This window comes from Teleopsis dalmanni, chromosome 2 (genome assembly GCF_002237135.1).
Source record: "Teleopsis dalmanni isolate 2A chromosome 2, ASM223713v2, whole genome shotgun sequence".
Classification (NCBI taxonomy): Eukaryota; Metazoa; Arthropoda; class Insecta; order Diptera; family Diopsidae; genus Teleopsis; species Teleopsis dalmanni.
In genome coordinates this window covers 45,812,893-45,836,396 of record NC_051847.1, presented here as the reverse complement: position 1 = coordinate 45,836,396, position 23,504 = coordinate 45,812,893, and the positions used below count along the sequence as shown (strand labels likewise).

At 27.8% G+C, this 23,504-nt stretch overlaps 1 protein-coding gene across 1 annotated transcript in view; it reads right to left on the bottom strand.

Moving 5' to 3' along the window:
- Positions 1-11,497: 11,497 nt before the first annotated feature.
- Positions 11,498-23,504, bottom strand: part of LOC119674451 (calbindin-32) — a 36,967-nt gene continuing 24,960 nt past the window's right edge. The window contains exons 4-7 of the mRNA XM_038085590.1: positions 22,942-23,028; positions 19,803-19,943; positions 11,690-11,745; positions 11,498-11,585 (exon numbers count right to left, since the gene is read on the bottom strand). Of these exons, the coding sequence (XP_037941518.1) occupies positions 11,498-11,585; positions 11,690-11,745; positions 19,803-19,943; positions 22,942-23,028 (372 nt within the window). The remainder of the gene's footprint in view (positions 11,586-11,689; positions 11,746-19,802; positions 19,944-22,941; positions 23,029-23,504) is intronic.

Here is a 23,504-nt window from a genome sequence, read left to right as displayed (position 1 = left end):
TTAAACAAGTACATAAGTAATTTCCTGTAATTAATCAATCAAAGCTAACATTACGAGTATAAGTGCACATTTTCCATTTCAAGTACGCATAAAATGCATTATCACACATATTACACATTATCGAGGTAATTAGTGTGTGCATTACCTTTAAAATATTCCTTATTTAGCATTGAAAAACATTTGTCAGGTCGTTAGTCACATGAGAAACGTGTTCAATTAAAAATAAACCATAATAGAAGAAATACCAGCGTCCTTGCATTGTATCTGCACATACAAATGGCACATTTAAAATGGATATAAATTTTAATTTTAATAAGTTTGAAAGGAAACAAGCGCCAACTTGTGCGATAAAAGGCAATCATGCTTAAAAGCGAAACGTTCTCATTTCCTTTCGATTATAGTACCCATGAGGTGCTTTGGAAATCATTAAATATTTATTATCGATAATACTTGTAGAAATAAAAATGAATTCTATGCTGCTTGGGAAAGGATTTAACTTATATATGTACCACTTACAATTTTATAATAAAAAGATTTAAAGATAAAAACTTAAATTTTATTTTAAAAAAATGCAATAATGTAATCAAAAATACATACTTTCATACGTGTGTTTTATGCGAGTACGCACTACAGTGCAAATATTTAATTAAGTTTTTCGATAAGAAAAAAATGCACTACATCACAGACCACATACAAAACTGCAACTACTTTAAATGCTTACTTTTAAACTGAGAAAGTAATTTTCATTTTAGTTGCAAATATTTCGAATAAAATTAAAATAAGCGGAAAATCGTAAATGCATATTCTGAGGTATTCTCATTTGACGACCTCAAATATTCACGTATTTTATCAACACAAATTTATTGCTTTGCAAATGTTTTTGAGCTCCTGACAAAGCTGCCAGGACTTGCAACATGCAACATGTGCAAATAACATTTACTCACTATGCGCGTTCTTTCCTTTGCGGATACAAATGCATATGAGGGAAAAAAGCTCGAAATAGTTTTATGTAGCGGAAAATTAAATTCGGAATTTTAGCATTTTTTTTTATGTATCTTTTATTATTTTTTATGCTACGTTGTCAAAATACAACTATATAAAAATATACAGCTATAAATATACATAAACAGATACATATAAAATTTAAATTTATATTAGCTGCTCATTTAGTGCGCAAATTCGCGTAATCTTAATAAAATTACTCATACGTCAGGGTGGCCCAAGTAAGTAAAATATTACAATCCTTAAATGAAATTATACATTTATTTTTTTAAAAATTATTTATTCAAATTGAAAAAAAGTTAAGCAAAGTGCATAAATTTGAAGTGTGATATAAAATGTTTGCGAATAGAATAGTTTTGAAATTTAACAATTAAAAATAAAAAATATAATTAATTAATTAATTCAATTATTCTACAGCTGGTTTATGATTCCGTTCTAAATATATAAATACAGCAAGTAAAATTGTTAATAAAAACTTTCATAGCAAAAGTAACAAAACTCCAGCAAAATATGCGATCATAAAAGTCAAGTACGGCTTTGGATCAGTTGGTTAAGGTGCGCTGATTCTGAGCTTCATATTTGGCAGGACCCGAGTTCGATTCCTGGTACTTGCAGTCTCAAAAATAATTATTTACGAATAATTAAATATAAGAATTATTTCCAAGACCACTGATGAAGGGTATTTGGCAATACTCGAAACAGCTGTATGGTCAGCCAAAAATTCAATTAATTAAAATAATTTAAAAAAAAAATAAATTTTTGTTGTTGTTTCACTTCTGTTCGAAAACCTCTTTATGTTTGCTGTTATGTTAAAAATAAATAAAATTTATTTTATAGTAGAAAAATATATATTTTCAACAGTCCCAACCAATTCTTTTTACTATCTGCATTTATTTAAAATGTAACCTTAAACACTAACACTAACAATGACTTTAACCATTAACCTAATCATTTTTATTCTCTCTCTGAATCAAACTATGTCCTTTATAAAGCACAAGAAAATAAAGAAAAATAAGTATAGAAATACATAATAAAGAAACTCATGGTACTTGCATACAAAAACCGAACACAATATACATTATTAGTATAAATTGATTGCATATAAGTATATTTGTAATTTAAGTACAACACTGAAGCACATATGATCCGGCCAAACAAAGCTCAATAGCATATCATCAACCACATAATGATGACAGTATTAAAAAGTGATTTATTTGAACAAACCAAATCAAACGGCTTGATTGACAAGCAAGTCACTTAAAGAGCATTAAAGTAATTTAAAAAGTATATGCAGTAAATACTCGAAATAAAATTAAAATGATGTCATAAGTTCAAAAGAATTCAATATAAAATATATTCGTTTATTGTAAAAAACGTTTTTGCAAACTTGGTTATATACAAGTATTCAATTGTTCATTATATCGGGTATTTATTAAACTAAATATCGACTGTATATTGTTTTATAAATCTAATTATATTGTGATAAATTTGGTAAATGAGGCAATGAGGCTCTATGCTTGACTGGGAGAGAAGAACAGCAGTAAGTAAGTATATTTTGTAAGTATACATTGTGACCGAAAGGTTTTCGGAGGTTCTCATTTAAAATTCGCGCGCTGTATATTTTTCGATATTTTAAGTTTATGTAGTTTGCCAGCACTGTCCTTAATTACTATGCCAAAAATGAGCGCGATCTGTCGGACAGTTCGTTTACGGCAGCTGTTGAAACCAGTTCACCTCAGTAGTGCGTTGCGAAAAAAACAATGGAAAAAAATATTGAACAAAGAGTTTGCATCAAATTTTGTTTTTCGAACGAAATTTCGTGTGCAGAATCGTTGCGAATGCTACAAAAGGCTTATGGGGAATCAGTTTTATCGAAAACTCAAGTTTATGAGTGGTACAAAGCCTTTCAGGACTGTCGTACGACCGTCGAAGACATGCCGCGTTCTGGACGACCTTCGACCTCTACCACCGACGAAAACATTGAAAAGGCAAAGGAAATCGTGTTCAAAAATCCTCATGTGAGTGTTAGAGAGATAGCACGAGAGCTAGGCATCGGTCGTGAGATGGCTCGTTTGATTTTGGTGGACAATTTGTGTATGCGACGTGTCAACGCCCGGCTTGTTCCGATTCACCTCAATTTGTTCAACATTATCAACGATTTTAAGGCCAAACATTCAATAAATACCATCGAACAGCCACCGTATTCACCTGATCTTGCACCGTGTGACTTTTTCCTGTTTCCCAACCTCAAATTACCACTCAGAGGAACGCGTTTTGAATCCATAGAAGACGTAAAACAGAATTCGCAGAGGGAACTCAAAGCCATACCGGAAAGCGCCTATAAAAAATGTTTTGATGATTGGAAGAACGTTGGCATTTGTGTATCGCTTCTAATGGAGCATATTTTGAAGGAGATAAAATAAATATTGATGAAGATTAAGAATTTTGCGTTTTATTTATTTATGACCGGAAACTTTTCGGTCACAATGTATGTCATTTCTGTCAAATTGTTCAGACCAGACCACAAAATGTGTGAATTTAAGATATATACTCCATCCTTTGCATCATTTGATTTTTAATTTGAATGGTTGAAATACGAGCCAACCCACACATTTTAGGTATACACATTTTTAGGTAGGGAATACTATGCATTGAGACTGCGGTGGTCTATTGTACTACACATATACACTAGTAGTGAGAACTTATGACCAAAAATTTTGCGTTGGTGTATTTTTCAATATTGAAAAAATGTATTATGAATACAATAAGATATACAGTTTAACCACTATTCCACAGTTATTTAGTTATTAGATACTTTTAGTTAAAATATGTCAGTTCCTACTATAAAAAATAGTTATTAACACTGAAATATTCCAAACTATTTTGCTAAAACTTCTCGGTAAAAACCTACACATAAAATTTGTTTTATAATCTTACCGTAAAATATTGAAATTTAATTTTTCTAGTATTATTTTTATTTAATCCGGATTTAAGACCTACCAACTTTATACTCATGTCAGTTTATGATATTTCAATTAAAACTTTCGAATACACAAAAATCAAAACATATCAACTAGGCTAAAAGCTAAGTGTATATATTTTGCAGCATAAGTCATATCTCAAATGATTTGCAGTAAAAGTTTTAATTAAAAAAATGTTTATTATAATTACAATATGTTGTTCAAACCAAATTGTAGGCAGTATTATATTCGACGAAAGTTTTCCCACAAGTCAATAGAATTACTACAAACTTATTGCAGTGGAGTACTGGCGTAGCAAATCATAATTAATCATACGCACTGTTATACCAGCAAATAACTTGCAATTTCATATGTCAGTTACAAATAATAAGTGCAAATAGTACACATTAGTGTACTGTATGATGCTAAAGGTTTTTAAAATATCATAAATTATAATTTCAAAATTATTTCGTAGCAAATTTTATTATAAATTGGTTTAATAATATTTTACATGTATAGAGATTTTAATTAAAAAATGTTAAATGAGGATTAAACCTCATTAAAGTTAAATAAAATTTTAATATTAAATATAAGGTTTTATATCAAAATGTATAAAGAAACTCTTTAAATACTCGTACTAAATTCACTTTAATTATTATTTAAAAATATGTGCACGACAATTTTTACTTACATATTGTTAAAAAAAATATACACAAAAAAATAAACATTAATTATTATTTTAAATACGGATAACTCCAGCTCAAAAAGTACCCGAATTTTATAGATAAAACATATTTTAAAATTTAATTTAAATTTTATTTCAAATTTATTTTATCTCGTTTAAAATATGCTCCTTCTGAAGCACTTTTCGTAGACCCATGCAGGTATGGCTTTTAGTTTCTTCGGCGAATTCTCTTTTACCGATTCAATCAATTCAAAACGCTTACCACGAAGGGGTAATTTGTGTTTCGGGAACATGAAAAAGTCGCACGGATCCAGATCTGGCGAATATGGTGCCTGAGCGAAGACAGTGGTGCCGTGTTTGGTCAAAAAATTGCGTACAACAAGAATTTTCCATAGTAAAAATCGCTAAATGCACTTGAGGTAGTCTAGTACCATATGTACCATATGTCAAAAAAGACTGTACCAACATAACAAAAACGATCTTTTGAAAAAGCTCTATTACTTAAGGAGTAGTTAATAAACAAAAAAATCCGGATACTTTATGAGCAGAAGGTATATCATTAACACTCAGAACATTTTAAAACTTTTAAACTCTGCAGAAACAGAAAGATTTGTGGCAGTAAGATTTCAATCATGGTTTTTGTAAGTACTTTTAAGTATGTAGGAGGTAATCATCAATCAGTTGCAATTGTTCGATTCACACGTGCGTTATTCTTATCTGAGACCATTCTTACACAACAAGGGAAACCCATGTGAAAATTTGAGCCTTCAAGCCATAAATTGTACACGTTAAATGGATTTAAGTAACATTTGTAGTTTTACTTTTGCCTGCATTGCTATTTAAATCCATTTACTTTTCACTGTTGTGCTGTGTGGTATTAGCTTTTGGTACTGTGGCATTAATGGATTGAAGCAAATAAAATGACAGTGACATATTTTCACGCACTACTCGGTTATGTCAACAAAAGCATGAGCATGGAAACGTGTTGAATGAACATATCAAAAACTAGGTGTGACATACCAATAGCAGTATAACTATATATAGCTGTAGGGATAAGATTTTCATTTGCAGTCACGTCAACTATATACACACATTTACACATGATAAAATGTTATGTTCTTTTATTTGCAGACATTAAAAATACACATGCAACATTTGCAATTTATATGCACTCGCCAGGTGAACACAATAATGGATTTGTTAAAAATCATGTATACATGTAGCTTATGGCAATCAAAAATAATAGCTCAAGAGATTTTACTTGAAAAATATTTTAAAGAAAACAATAGTAAACATGAGAACTTACAAGGGACCACATACGTAACAAATGACTTGGGAAATTATATATTGGTTTGATTCAACATATCTATGTTCTATATAGATATGTTAGTTCAAATTAACTAAAGAAAGAAGTGTAATAAAGTATTTCGAAATGACAATATTGATCAATATTTTTTCCAAATTAATAAGAATCAGTATGATTTTGTTACTAAATCAGTATATTCAATTTGTGAAACCTTGGCTACTTGTGAAAAAGTTCTAAGCCTGTCACTTACATACAGTCCAACAAATTATATACGGACTATAAATTAATTAAATAAAAATTCGAATATTTCCTAAGATCACTGATGATAAGTACTCAGCAATACTCGAAACAGCATTGTTTGGTCAGCCAAATTTTAATAAATTAATTAAGTTTTTGTTGTTGTTTCTTCAATAATGTTCGCTTCTTTAAAGATATATACTAATTTAGTGAACTATCTACTGCTCTATAAAGAATTGACTTTAAAGACATAAGATAAATTATATTCTTTGCTATTCGAATCTTTCTATAGATTTTAATAAAATAAAACTAAGTTTTTTTTCAATAAGATACGCAATAAATTTGCAATATGGGACCCTAGATCTATAAATTTAATTTTCGTAGTATTATCTAGTGGGTTAAAGATATTGTGTGTATTTATTTGTTTATATAGAGATTTGCTACTAAAAAAATTTAATTTTTTGTGATAATGGTGCTTTAACAAAGGCTCTAATGAGTTATACAAAAAGCAGAAAAAAATTATTATAGAAATTTTCTTTAAACTCATCAAAATTAAATTGCCATTATTCAAACCTACATTATATCTTTTTTATTCATATTTGTATTGTATTATATTTTAAATTTTTATATATTATATATATGTTTAATATGCTTATAGTATCTATATAACTTATTGCCACGCACACAGCTTTTACACTAATATAATTTTCTCTTTTTTTTATATTATTTTATGTACCTTACAGAACAACCCTAAACATTTTAAGATAATACAAGGATGTATACAAAAGTATCTTAGCTTCCTCAGTCTCCTCGTGTTTTTGGTAACTAATTTGAATGATAAAAAAATGTTAACTTTTATAAAATGATATTCTTTCCAAAACAAAATCAAAAAAAAAAAAACAAAATTATGCAAAATGCCAACGTAAGTTTATATTTATGTATAGAATGTGAGTACAACGTGCTTATTTAAGTAAATATGAGCGGAATGAATACATCTTGTGGCATTTAAATTATTCAAAAGAACCACCAATGTTGTTAACTTTATAGCTACTTGACCCTTTTTCATTTAAAATGACAGCATGAAAATCATCAGCAACAAGGATAATAACGTAACAAAGAAAGCAACTAAAGGAAACAATATGGGTGTAGCAAGGACTTGTATTTTGTAAACATTTTCAATTTTATACTCGCAAGAGCAACAAATACAATAGCAACAGTTTTATTTAAATACAAAAAAAAATAAAAAATTATAACACCAAGCTATCATGTTTGTAAAAAAAAGTATATAAAATAATTAAATTAATGTCTGGGTTTTATGGTTAAAGGATTTGACGCCATTAGACTCGAGCAATTATTTAAAGTAACATTTTTACATGAAAATAATATAATTTGCTATGTTAAAACTTTTAATTATATTAAAAATTAAATTATTATAATATTCTGTTATTAAGTAAAAAATAAAAAAATAATCATTATGCAGCATAAAAGCGATAGATAATTATAACTGTTGAAAAATAATTTTAATTACCGCCAACAGCAAATATCCTTGAGCTAAAACTTAATTACTTATAATGTTGTATTGAACACGTTTTAATTTAATAATTTTCATTAAGACTGTAAGTGTATTTTATAGTTTGAATTCCTGTATCCATGCTAGACGGTTAAGTTTGTTCAGCTTTAATACAACCCATTGCTTTTCATTGCAGCTATGAAAAAAACTACTAAAAATGACAGCTATGAAATTGGTTTACTATGTCCTGAAATATAAACGAAGGTATCAAATTGCTATAAGTGCTATGTCAACAAAAAGCACCTGTTTTTTATGACTTATCATAAAATTCAAATCAATTTGGCAGAAAAAAATATCGAATATGTTTGTTTTATTCGACATGAAGTTTACTTAAAAAAATCAGCAAAAAATTGATATCGTAAATGATGAATAAGGTATGGTATGCATTATGTCTCAGTATGTAATGGTTGATTGGTTTTAGTGACAACAGGACTAACTTTTCTATACAAATAACATATAGGCACAGTATGTCATATATGAAATATAAATTTTTTTGTGTTTGAGCGGAACAAATATGAACAATTAGTAGCTTTTGCTTTGATTTTCCAGTTCTCGTCTGGGAATGTTACAATAGATGCCATCAAAATATATCAGATCTGAAATTTACTTCTTGCAGTTTTCTCAATTTTTCATACCTAGCAAAAATGAAACCAATTTATGTTGGTTTATTTTTGTGATTTGCAAACAGTAAAATTGAATAACTGGTAGAACGCATTTTTGTTACCCCAGTTTATGCTATAGTAACTAAATTGGTTATTTCCATTTGTTTGGTAATAAAAAAGGCAGAACGTACTGCCAACAAAATTGCCAACACCTGCAGCAATTTATGTTTAATATATCTTTAGCAAAAATAAAATATATATGAAAACGTGCCTATTGAAGTATTTTATATTGAATAAAATATTATCCCTTATGTAGCATTTGGAAATAATCCTTTTCGTGTAGTTGTTAAGCTAAATACATGGGGTTTTATTATATTAAGGGAATAATATGTAAATTTTTAGGTACTAAGAAGTACATATACAAGGTTGTATAAAAAAGGTACCTTGAATATTTTGAGTACAAATTAGTTGATACTTTAGTAATATAATCAGTCATTTGAATGAAGACATCAATCAAAATAAATTATTAAAATTAAATATTTTTTTTTATAAAAGGTTTTTTTATATTGCTGTTCTTTGCTAATATAAAACTTATATTTTTAATTTTTAATATTTTAAAAAAGGAGTCATCAAAACTTATTATTTTACACATATTGTGTGATACATATATCACATATATATAGAAGAGAAATAACGAAATCATCTTAAAACAGGGCTCACAAATATGGCATACTGATGGGTCCAAAATGAAAGATGGCACGGCAGGAGCAGGAATTATAGTACGGAAATTCCGCAAACCAATCGCAATGAGCAAAACCGCTTTCATTTTTCAGGCTAAGGTCCATGCCTTAGAGCTATGTAGAGCCAAGCAGCTCTAAAATTTTAATCCAAACAAAGTTGGTCTGGGAATGCTTTCAACTTTTCTATACTATAGTATCGAGGAAGTATGTTACTCTTATGTGGGTATGTGGACATTAAGAGCATGAGGGCAATGAAATAGCAGACTCTATAGCAAAGAAGGGTGCATGCATGTTCTCCTTTCAATAGTCCAATCTACTTGAAGTCTACTTAAACACTGGAAATCCCAAATAGGCATGCAGCATAATAATACGTAAAATAATTTTCATCAATTATTGATAAGGTTTTTTTGTTGGTATGCTTTTTCTTTGCTCTTAAATGAAGCAACAAGACTTTGTATATTATTATATTAGCCTTAGCAATAAATTTATAATATATTACAATACTTCAAAAACTTTATATATAATCTTTAAGAAATATGCATAAATAATTTTTATCGTTTATTGTTGATGCATTTTTAATGAAATGTTTCTCCTTGACTTCGAATATTTTTTTTTACTTTCTACTATAAAGCCAGACTCTTTAAAATTCTGTTAATCTTTAAAATTTTTCATAACGAAAAAATAAATTTAAATATATTTTTAAGGCTCAGTTAGCAATAATATGAAACTTTTTAATACTTTTTTTTTGGTTTTTTTTTTGAATTTGTAAAGAAGTGACAACAAACTTTGTTTCAAAAATCCTTGCTGATGCTCATCAAAATCCTGTCAGCGAAGCAGTAGTTGTTTAAGTTTAACAAAAGTTTCCAAATTATTTGTGAAACATTTGCAAAAGAATAACGAAATTGTTTAATTTATAAAATGCGGCAAAAACTTTAAAATTGTAATTTTGTTAAATTATCAATGCATATAAAATTGGATGAAAGTAAAACGATGGTATAAAATTATTTAATTTATTAGAATTTACTTTTTATACTTAAACTTTTGAAAAGTTTTGCGATTGAGTTTAATGAGGTGCCTCAGAAAATGTGTCGAAATGTGAATAAATATGCAACTTTAGCAGTTATTTTAAGACAGCACATGGTTATGAATTTAATTGATTTTCCAAAGCTAAAAATAAATGCCGAAGGGTACTTCATATTGAAGGATAACGTGTTATGCACTCATTAAAATACAAAATTTCAGGTATTAAAATTATTATTAAAATCATTAAGACAGTTATTGAAAGTTTTAAGCTATTTTAATATGGAATTTGATAATGTTATACAGTAATTTAATAATAAAAATTAGAATATAGTAGGGTTCGAAGCATCTAGTGAAGCAGATCAGTGTAGCCATTGTAAATATTTTGTGCTACGACTCGTGGTTGCACCCGACACACCATCGTCTCATATCAGCTTGAATACTACTAAAATCTCCACTAAAAATAGATTAGATTTTGAAATTAGATAAATTAGCTAGTATCAGTCAAACTGGCAGTAATAAGGTACATTCCGAGTATTGCATTGCTCGGTTATTGACGTCTTGCTTGGTACATTAAAGTTAACAACCTATTAGATATCAAATTAACCTATATATTTATAATTTTAAATAAATTGTCTAACTGATGTATGATATATAGTATGCGATAAAGTTATTTTTAAGATAGTGATATTTATGTGACTGAAGTTTTTTCAGGATAGAGTTTTTCCGATATATATCGATTATGGATGAATACTATTATATATCAAATAGTTTTCATATCTTGTTTCTACGAATCATCTCCTCAATTTATATCATTTGGTGATATAATACATTTTATATTAAATGTCTACGAATATATAATATATATGTGATAAATATACTTATATAAGACAAATATATACAGATAAAAAACTTAACTGTTAACCTACAAATTAGTATAAAATATTCTTTTTACATTAAAATTAAAAAATAATAACTAAAAAGTTAAAATCTAAATTTTGACTCTATTTTTGTGAAAATTGTGACCCATTTTTTTCTTAATGATATAGTTATTATATAAATATTTTAGTTATTATAATGCTGAAGTATAATGCAAGCAACATTGAGAGAACAAATGTGAATAAATTGTGCTCTTTATTTTAATTTGTTATATATAAGAATTTAAAGGAAATGATGTCAAATGAAAAGTTTATCTCGAATTATGCAAAAAAATTTAGAAGCTTTATATCTATTCTGTATTTCTATGTTCCAAAATGCTTACATTTTTCTAAAAATAAAAAAAAAATAAAGTAAAAAAACATAATATATAAAAATATTATAAGTAAATTTTTATTTATTCATTTATATATCGTTTCAAAACTTTTATCTCCTAGAATTATGTAAAAATGAAGAACGAATAGTTTGTAATTGTACTCACCTTGAAGACCTGACGGCATAAAAAGTTCTCCTTAACTGGTAATAATCTGTGAAAATATTTCAATTTTTAAAGTTTGTCGTATAATGAAAAGTTTAGAAATTGAATTCTTTTATTTTTTGTAATATTTTTTTTTTGCAAACTTAAACTTACTTTGCCATTTCTGAGAGCTGTAAACGGCCATCCTTGTTAGCATCAAAAACTTGTAACTAAAGGAAAAAATTTAAAAGTTAATCAATTTATGTAGTTGAACAGAAGATAAAATAAATATTAAAAGAAAAAATAAAATATTAAAATCAATATAAAATTAGAAATATATACAACTTTTCAATGACAAAAAATGTTTGTTTCAGAAATGATCAATAAAATGAGCGTACATAATTTATTAATATAACTGTACTCAGTACATATTATCAGAAGCCTCACAAAACACATAGTATATATAGTTATATATTCAGATTCTTTGCTTGTATTGTATGAACAGTTAGCTTGTGGCACGAAAGAAAACCCAACACAGAGAAGTATGTCGGGTTTTCTTTCGTGCCACAAGCTTACTAGCCAACCGAATATAATATATAAACATATATATATATAAAATTTAAATACATATATCTATATATGTAATAACATGTAAAAATACACTAAACGGCGCCAAATATGGAGCTCGAAACCACAATTAAGAATCCAACCAATATTAAGAATCTAACGACTGAGCTTACTAGGCTGCAACCCTCGCGCAAACCAATCCGCGCACACAACACAGACCTAACCGCTCGTAATAATGGCGTCTAACATACCATATATAATTAATTTATTTAACGAAATATTTTAAAGCCAACCTCTTTTTTATCGGAATATTTAAAAATATTTAACTATATATCAAGAACTGTCTTATAAACTGATATTGGCTAGTGATACATTATTGAAAAGGATAATGTAACATAGAATATGGATATTATAGGATATGGGATATATAGTGTTAGGATATTGACAAATAGAAGTAAAACATCATTTTCACATTTTACTCAAATCAGTTTACAATTTTGATGCAAACTTTTTTTTTGAAAAATTTCTTCTCTGATGAATCTGATTGTTTGAATCTTGAACATTTGAATCTGATCAGGTCATACCAAAACTAGTGATGGACAATTCATAAAAACTAGACATACGAGGAGAAATCGATTCAAATTTTATGGATTTCTGGTTTTAATCGAATTGAAAGTAATGAACAGTTGGACGAACTTATAAGGAAAGAAGCAACAACTTGAATTGTAGGCCAAGAACCTTTTTGTGGTCTGACAAAAACTAATTTTTTTTAATTATTAAATAAGAAAAGAAATGACTATAAAAGAGTAGAAAAATAGACAATACTATACTGAAGCATTCTACCAATTCTATCACATTTCAAATCGCTTTAAGAAACCTACAACCTCAGTGTATATAAAGATTATTGGAAGGTTTAGAAAGATTAAGATTAGGAACGGCAATAGTATATTATGCGTTCTATTATTACCTAAACTATTTTTTCATATCGCTTGAAGAAATCTACAACCTAAGTGTATATAAAGATTGTTGACAGATTAAGAAAGATTAAGATTAAGAACTGCAGCAATAGGATATTATAGATTCTATTATCACCAAAATTAAACTACTTTTTCGTTATTTACAATAATAATTTTATATATTTAATTAACCGTGATTATCTCGTTAACGTAGATGTTGTTTCAAAAATCTTTTTAAATGTAGCAAACAATGGAAGAGAATATAGTAGAATTACTTTTATGCAAACCCCACTTGCACAAATGCCATTTTAAGTGTTCCCCTGTGAAAACAGGTAAAAAGTTTCACAACAGAAGTTTTGTATACAAATTTAACAATATTTTGTAAGCCCATTAAGCCTTGCATACTCGAAAACTTTAAAGAAAGTAGTTCTCTTTTATTACATTTTCTTTTTTTATTTTCCAAGAAAATTTTTTATGTCAAACTAAACGAAACACTAAAGAGGTGATTAAGGTTAATTTACATAAACACAACCCATGTCAAAATTGCCCTAAGAGTTGGAATATCAAAAATATGTTCACGAAAATTTAAAAGTAAAATTTCTGCTCCAAAGAGCCTTAGCACATTTGGTCAAGAATGAAATTTAAGTATTTTATATATATTTAACCCTGTAATATGAGGAATTGCCACAGAATAATAATATCAATTTAAATAAAAATAAAAAAGATATTTATACATAGATATCGAATTTTATTAAGTCATTTTATGTTCACTCTAAGACCGTTAAAAAAAAAATTGGAAATATATTGTCTAATATATCCGGTAACATTATTTTAAATTATTTAAAACCTTTTAATCACATCCCATAAGAGAATTGTGTTATATCAAATTTCATGTAGTGAAAAAGACATTGAATAATAAAACATAATTTTTAATTAAAAACAGCATTAAACAAACTCATTTCTACATAAACAAATAATCATTTCTAAAACATCATGCGAACAAATAAATACACATAATTAAATACATTTGATCCTTTGTGTCAAATACAATATACGAGTACAATTGGGTACTCTTCCTGCCGTTGGGGAGGCTTTTAATTACCCACAACTTATTTCCACTGAATAAAACTCATGCAACTTAATTTTGCTAATTAATGTCGCTTGAAATAAAGCAGTTTTACGGCGATGGCACGTGGGCACATAAATACAAAAACTTTGAAAATAAAAATGTGAAAGCCCCACAGTTTTGCAGCAATTTAAATGCCGAAGTAGTTGAGGTCTCATTTCCCTTTCTGTTATATTATCTTGTACCTGAGTGCTTGACTTTTATGTATCTCACACTCAAAGTCAATGTCAAAAGTTTGTTAAGTACACAGTGAACAATTAAACGTACGTAGAATTATGCATGCTGGGAATTGTGAGTTCTGCTTAGTGGAAATTACTTCATAATTTTTTTATCCATCGTATTTAAAGTCATTCCGAATGCACTTACTGTAAACAATCTCAAATGTTAAGTGTGGTTATGAAAAAAAATCTGTAGGGTTATTCGAAATAAGATTTTGATTTTTTTTTTGGTAAAATTGCGAAGTATATTTGTTCTCCACAGAAACCCTTCGAGGTAAGAGGAAATAGAAAAGCAGGATGTAATCCTAATCGCCTAACTCAGTTGGCTGACATCACTCTCATATGGGTTCCTCAAGATAGGAACATCGAAGGGAATGAGAAAGCTGACAGTTTAGCCCGCTCTGGTGCTTCCCTGGATTTGTCCCTGGCTGTAGCGGTTTATATTACCTTAGAGACCATTACTTTTTTCTAGTTTCTGCAATTTGCTAATAACAGTTGAAAAGCACTTAAGTCAACTTCCTGGTTAACATGACCCACCTATAATAGAAATATATCCACGGAACTCATCAAAAGAGATCACTTACTACAATTCTTTCTGATCATTGGAAACTGTGCATTCCTCATAATTCTCACAGCAGCAGTTGTGGAAACCCACACGAAAAAAGAAATCATAATACATTTCTTCTGTGAATGCCTGGATTTGACGTCCAGAAGATATATGTTAGGTTTTTAGGAAGATACTTATATTCATCGGCGAAGATGAAAGACGTGTTAAATTATCTAAATTCGGCGGGATGAATTTAGTGTTTATTCTCCTATACTAGGGTTCTTGCGAGGAATGTGGTAGCCAAACGGATTTATCTAATGGCCTGTCACTGCAGCCAACCAACCAATCCTAATCGCTTTATTATATACAAAACATATTTCAAAGCTGCCACCAAGGTAATTAGAGTCTCATCTATATTCTAAAGTTGACTATGAATAGTTAAAGGGATAATCGTAAAAAAGCTGACTCTGGTTACCTCATTTTCGATCTGGGATAAATCTGTGGTGATTTTTTTAAGCGAGATGCACTTTTAGTGCAATTATTATTTTGGATTGGTAAATATGGGGCAAAATGTATAACACTCCAGATTAATTTACAATAATTTAGATATTTTGCCAGAATAGCAAGATTACACTGAAATTAACAGCTATTTTAGATCATTAAACAGATAAAGTGTGATGTGATTCGACATATAATATGTAACATATTTATGAAAAATATAAATGTCTACTAACACTACTATAATAATGTTAGATTACTCTAAAAATGCTTGACTGGGTAACAAAATTTGACAGATCTAGAGTAAGTCTAAATTGAATCCAAATTTCTTAATCAAAAACGCAATTGCTATGTATTGTAAGAGACGATTAGAAACTTAGCTTAACTTCTCTATAATCTATTATCAAGAAAATTTGAGTTCCATCTGTATTCTAGAGATAAAGAGTAACAGATAAAAAAGTTGTAATCGAACTCTGTTTTCCATATATACACAAATTTTGTCGGTTATTACGAAGAGGTTTAGAAAAACAAAGTTTTAAGTTACTTAAAATATACAATCAAGAATATTGAACTTGTATCTATATCTTAGAGAGAATTAGAAACCGAAAAAAGGAAAGTAATCGTAATCAAAGAGACTCTAGTTTCTACATCCGAACACTTATTTTCAGTTATATCGAGACGATTAGAAAAGCAAACCAAAAGTTATTTGTAATATGCTAACAATAAAATTGGAGTTTCATTTGTACTTTACCGAGGATTAGGAAATAGAAATGGATAATATAAACGTAATAAAAGTGATTCTAGTATCCACATCAATAATACAATTGTTATCTGTTTTATTAAGACGATTGAAAACCGAAGCTTAATCAAAAATTGTGTCTGCCTTCAAAGAAATTAAAGTTGAATGTATATTTTAGAGATGAATAGAAACAAATAAGAGGAATGTAATTATAATCAGACTGTTATATCGAAACGAATAAAAACCCAATTTGAAGGCACATTAAATTTGTTGTCTGTTATACCGAGACGATTAAAATCTCAAGCTAAAGCTAACAAAAATTTGTTACTGATAAAATTAGAGTCCCATATATATTCTAAGGGTAGATCCGAAAAAAGAAAGGAAATGTAATTATAAATAAGGAAACTCTAGTTCCCACATTGACATGATTGTCATGAGTCATATAGAGATAATTGGAATGTAAGATAAGATAGGATAAGCATAAATTATCTAAAAGCAACCCAATAAAATTGAAGTAAGAAATAAGAGAGTGAAATAAGAATAGGGAAGGAATAAAATTATTAGCGAAATAAACATATCTAAACACATGTTATATATTTTTGGGCGATATTTCTTTTCTACAATAAGCTTTGTTTTGTGTACTTTTATACTTTTTTAAAGGGGTGTGACTATCACTGTCAACACTATCTACTAATCTATGCCTCACTATCATCACCTATCATTATTCTCTCAGTAATAAAGTTGCGACTAATATTTAAAAGACTATAATTTTTCGTATGGTGTTTAAAAGTAAAATGAAAGAACTTTCAAAGGAGTTATAAAACTCAAATTATGAAATCCCAACAATTTCCTTTAAATAAAATTTTATACAATATGCAACTATGTACAACTCTTACGTGCTTATATACATTTTGTGTTTTCCACGGTGTCCTAATTCAAATTTTATTTTTAAAGTTTTGTAATTTAAACTTGTTGGCATCAACGGCTGTTCGTAATATTTTATTTTTTTAGTACTTTTCGTTATGGCAATTATGTAGGAAGTTTCAAAAAGTCATAAAAAATATAATTTTAGTTGTTTGAGGTAGTTTCGAAACAGTGTGAAGTAGAAATACAATACAATCTGACGAGTTTTAAAAATTTGGTATAAAATAATGTGAATGAGTTACATAAATCAACAACAAAAATTTAAAATTAATTGGTCCTTTTAACCTAATTTTTAAAGTACTTTTAATAAAATGTTAACATTCTGCAAATTAAATATATTTTATTGATTTTTTTTATTAAAGATATTCATAAAAATAAATTTTAATACTATTCTCAAAATCTTAGTTATAACAAATCTGACTTGTGTATAGAAAGCCTGAAAAGTGAAAACTTCTAACATCAGATTGGTTCGCATATATAACTTCTACATCACAAGAAAAATATGTAGAGCTACTCAACCAGAAAATATATATAGTTTTAAGGTTGAAAAAGAAACTAGTAGGGTTTAAACAATAATGAAGAAGCAACAACAAAAATTTTATTATTTTATTGAAATTTGGCTGACCAATAAACTTCAATAAATTAATCAAATTTTTGTTGTTGATTTTTCATTGAATTCGATATAACGCTTAAATAGACGGAATAATCAATGACTAATGTCTCAAAAGATATATTGAATGACTATGCATAAGTCGTTTGGACCATGTGGTAAGAGTATATTTCGGCTGAGCAGTAAAACAAGCTTATGCTATAATCCCAATCGGTAAAATCGGAAGATAATGGTGGTCTCAGAAGAATGATTTGATACAGTATTTACAAATATAAAAAGACTAAAAATATCGGATTGGAAAAAAGTAGCGTATGATAGAAAATGATTGGAAGCTGTTATTGTTTCAAGATTGTTTTGATAAAAATAATAAATAAAGATTAATTTTTAAAAAAAAATTGCCTTTAGTTTTCGTGGTAATAATAGAGCCACTCAAGTATTTTCAGCACTGACTGTAAATTATATATCTGTTATAAAACAAATGTCAATCATCCTAATGTCTTCTGAAGAAAGCTGAATTCATTTTGATTTAATTAAATCATAAATAGAAATTTATATTTTTTAATGTCCTAATATCATTTCCTACTTGTTATCCTTCATTTTGTTTATATAACTTTACAATTAACATTATTTATGGCGAAAATCAAATAATTAGCAAGAAAACTCACATCCAAATCAAATAAGCAGCAAAATTTGTTAACATGTTGGGATATACTAGTTTAGTATAACACTAAGTTTTGTAATTTTAATCTCATTACATCAAAAATTAATTAACCATTGTAAGGGAATTACACTCAAACGTTTTGGAAAATTTCATTTTGGCATATACTTGGCTCATAACTGCAATTTGTGGTTTATGCACCAGAACATTACGCCATTCCTTCCGCTGCAATGGAAACCACACTGCAAACAAATGCCGTTTGTGAAATGCGGTATAAGTTGCATAATTTGTGGACAAATTTTCAATGTGTATGATATTCGTAATTATATACTACATATATATATAGACAGGGTGTTTCCAAAGTAACATAGATACGGGAGGTAATAATTTTATTCCAGAAACAGAAACTCGTATGGTTGGGGTAGGTTAATTTCTAATATAAGTTGAGATACAAAAAAAATTGTTTGATAATTGTGGGTTGATATATGAAAAATAAACGAAAAAAAAAATTTTTAAAATTTTAAATACTATGTAGGCCGTGTGCGAGTTCAAGTAAATTGAGGTAAAGTAAATTGAAATTTTTTAGGGATTTTTTGCACTGCACTTATATTACTTATTGCACTTATTTATTATTTTTGGTTAATGTTAATAGTTAATAGTTGGTAACATCTACTTCACTTAATTTTTATCTAATTTACCCTATATACTTTACTATGTCCCTCAATTTACCATCATTTATTCGAACTCGCATAGGGTCCTATTAATTTTTTTTGATAATTTGGCGCAATGTTTATATATAAAAGTTAACTTAAACCATAAAAATTTTCGAACCGACTTCAATATAAAATATTTTAGGCTTCGAGTTAACAAAAATTTAATGAACTATTTATTTTTAGTGCGGGTTACTATGACTAGACTTTATTTTGACACCCTGCATGCTGGTTAATATTGAAAATGACCTCTCTCTCATTACGAATTTTTCACTTTCTGCACCATTAAATCGCCTTCTCAACTTCTGTCAATTAGTTAGTTAACACCCTGTATGTAAATGGTCATATAAATGCTGTAGTAAGCATCACAAGTATAAATAAAGCTAATCCTTTAATGCACACGTGCGCTTAAACAATTTTAGATTGTCGCTAAATGCAAGGCATTAATTAAAATAAAATCATTTATGAATTAAGAGCAATTGGAAGGATTTAAGTTGTATTTCTATGGTGACAATTTAAATGCAAAATATTTAAAAATTAATTTCACAATATTATTTAATAATTAAATTATAAAAATCACTATCCACTTAATGTTAAAAACATAAACATATTTTTTCCACTTAATTTACTTTTGATGAACACCACAGAATCAGTTTAAAATACATTTTTTGGAAAATATTTTCATAGTAAAATTCATCTGATGTACACGGATATATGCACTCTCATTCACTCACCATTGTGTCAGTGTATTCAATTAATTTATCCTCGGAAACATCATTAATTTTTTTGGCCTCTTTGAGTAAATCGCGTAAAAAGTTTTTGAGTTCATCAGCTTCAATATAGCCAGAGTTGTCGGTATCATATTCACGCCATATCTGCAAAAAAGGAAATATTTTAAATATTTTAAACGTAAAAAATAGGTTAATAAAAAGCGAGCTAGTATCGTAGGGGTATATGTCAGATTAAAATATTTATAAAATATGCTTTTGCCTGCTATCGAATTCCGAGCAAAACACTGGAATAATGAAGTTGATATGTGTCAGGCTGTAGGTCTACTTATTTATCTTTCATACTCATTCAGTGTCAGCTGCGCGAACATTTCCTCTATTGTTTCGCCATTGAAATGACAACGGCTTCTTTTCACCATCAGTCAGGGTAGGCAGAAGGCAAAAGGAAACTAAGTTATGGAAACTGCAGAAATATGGTGGCAAATGAGGCATTGTTTAGGAAACTGCTTTCTTGAAATTTCTTCTTTTTTTCTTCGTTATTTATTATTTAATGTTTAAAATTTTCTTTTTACGCGAAGCTTTTCCAAGTCATTTACCAAGGAAATTTGTGAAAAATATGTGCACACATTTTCTTTTGTTTCGAAAGGATCAAAAGGCACAAACTTCTTGTTTATCATGGTGTCATATAATTAATAAAACCGAATTTATTTCTATTGTTTTTTTAAATTAAAAACTTGTTGGTTTATTAAATTAGGCACGACTTTAGACGGGTGAAAATTCAATGTGGTTTTTCATCAAAAAGAAGATTGTATCTACACTCAGAAAAATATACTCTAACCACTTGCAAGTTAAATTGACCCGATCAATTTTGTTAGAAAAATTTTATCTAGTGTAGTAAAGAAGATATGAAAACCAACATGTGGTATGGTTAAATATTTAGACTTGATATATAGTTAAAATATGGTTAAATGGTTAAACAGTCCATAAAACGAGGAATATATATTATTATAACTTAAGGGTAAAATTTAACTAAAGTAAAGTAAATTATTCGAACTCTTCTAACTTTTAAATAGTTTTTTTGTCGTCATTAAACACGTCTTTTTTGGCAAACAAAAAATTAATATTAAAATATATTATGTTTAAGGAGACTTAAAATATTGCTTCTTCGAACAAAATAAAGAAAACGAACCGACAACTACTTTTAAGCTTCAAAATAATTTATTTATGCAAATATTTGCAGAAACCTTTAAAATATATATTTAACAAATATAACCAGTGTAAATCTTTAGTTCTTTATTTTTAAGATTTCAAAGGTATATAAAAATTTTTCATTAAATGAGCTGGACCCGAGTTCGATTTCTGGTACTTGCAGTCTCAAAAATAATTATTTACGAATAATTAAATACAAGAATTATTTCCAAGACCACTGATGATGGGTATTTGACAATACTCGAAACAGCTGTATGGTCAGCCAAAATTTTTTGTTGTTGTAGTTCATTACTATTCGAAAAAATATATTTACGAATAATGATATAAAAAAATATTTCGAAGACCGCTGATGATGGTATTTGGCAATTTTTGAAACAACTGTATGGTCTGCCAAAAATTCAATTTATTGAAAATAATAATAAATATTTGTACCAGCTGTATGGTCTGCCAAAAATTCAATTTATTAAAAATAATAATAAATTTTTGTTATTGCAGTTTCACTACTGTTCGATAAAAACCTCTCTATTGAAAACAATAGTTTATAACAGAAATTTAGATTTTGTCGTAAAAACGAACATTAAAAATCATATTAATATAAATGTATATTATTTAATTCAACTAAAACTGTGTAGCTAAGTATCCTACTCTTTTAATTTGGTTCATTGCGAACTGCGACAAATGTAGTTTTTTTTATCACTCCCATAGTGTTTTACAGCACTACTATTTTTGTTACAACGTGTTATGATTCGAGACTTGAACGAATTATGCAAATTGCGTTCTTTGAGGGTTCCAACTATAGTCACTTCTGGTTTTACGCCTATTTATTTATACCGCTGTCATGCTATTACACTTCAATTCAATTCACAACAACTAAACTATACATACTTCTGCACGTTTATAAACAGTAAAATCAGCTATAAGACAATAAATGGACATAGAGCTGCCACCTGTTTGAAATTTAAAGCAAATTGAAATATTTGGCAGTTTCATACATATTTTCTTAAAGATATTAAAACTCAAAAATGGATTAAAATTAATTTGCACATTCTATAGGTTGTATTAATAATTTGTTTAAGACGTTTAAACTAAATATAATAATATAATAATTTATTGATACAGTTTATTATTTTATTAAAAATAATTGTGAAATAATAATTGTGGAACAATTATGAAATTATAGTGTTTTTATTTCTATTTAAATTGACCAATTACCCCATTAATAAATTATTATATATTTTTTTTTGGTCACAAATAATAGTATTAAATATTTTTTAAATATAAAAATAAAATCGAAATCAATGTTTATTTTTTTAAACATTAAATACTTTAAAAAAGTGATTAAAAATGTCATTATTTTCTATAGGGATTCATATAACCTAATATAATTACCTTTCTAAAAATGTTTTTGTTACACATCATAACAAATTTTAATTAAATCCAACTTTATGAGCTACTCCCTGTACTATACTTTGACATTTGACTTTTTAAAAAAATATATATACAATATATATTGGAACGTCATATTAGGGCGGTTACTACAAGATATCTATATTGTTCACCATATCATTATAACCAATAACATGGATTTTTTTGACCTTCAGTAAAAATGTGTTATAAAATAATTACTAACATTTAAATACTCATATCACTTTTCAATGTTTTTATTTTACACTAAAGTTTAATAAACTTTTTATGGTTATAATTAAAATGCAACAGAAGATACTAAAATTTTTTCCTTTTATTTGTGATGAAACTTGCAAATAAATTCAACAAAATAATCTCAATAAAGTTTGCCTTAAGAAGTCAAGGATCAAACTACTAGAGTTAAATACTAGCAATTTTGCAGCAAGTAAAGAGCTTAGTTTCAGCTTAGAAGAATATTTTCTTGCAATTTATAAAATATTTGTGTTTTCCAACAAATGCTGACACAACTTACCTTCATAAATTCAACACTGGATTCCAATGGATTATCGAAACGGAAAAGTAGCAAGAAATTTTCTTCCATTGGTAAAAGTTGAGCAAGCTGAAAATATGAATAAAAACATATATGAGAAATTTCAATATATAAAAAAATATATATAAGCAGATGATTATATTATACTAGTTGCAATATTATTAAATATTTTTAATATTTTTTGAATTTTTTGTACTTCCTATTTAGCTTTCAAATTTTATGCCAAAAATAATTGTGAGATAATACAGATTTTTATTAGTGCTTTTGTATAACTACTAAATTCGCTCTCTGATAAAGGATTCCACACCCTTCTTAAATATTTATATATATTTCATTAGATTTAATATTCATTTTGGCATGCAATATAACCCGTATAATGCAATTGTTAGCATAATTTTTTATATTGTTTCTTTTTTTGTGTCATTTGAATTAAAAAATAAAGAATTTAGCATACCGTTTACACTTGGTTTATTGTTTTCCGAAGTGAAAATCAACATAAAAGTACCGACAAATGCGGTAATTATGCCACTTGAGCTTTAAGCACA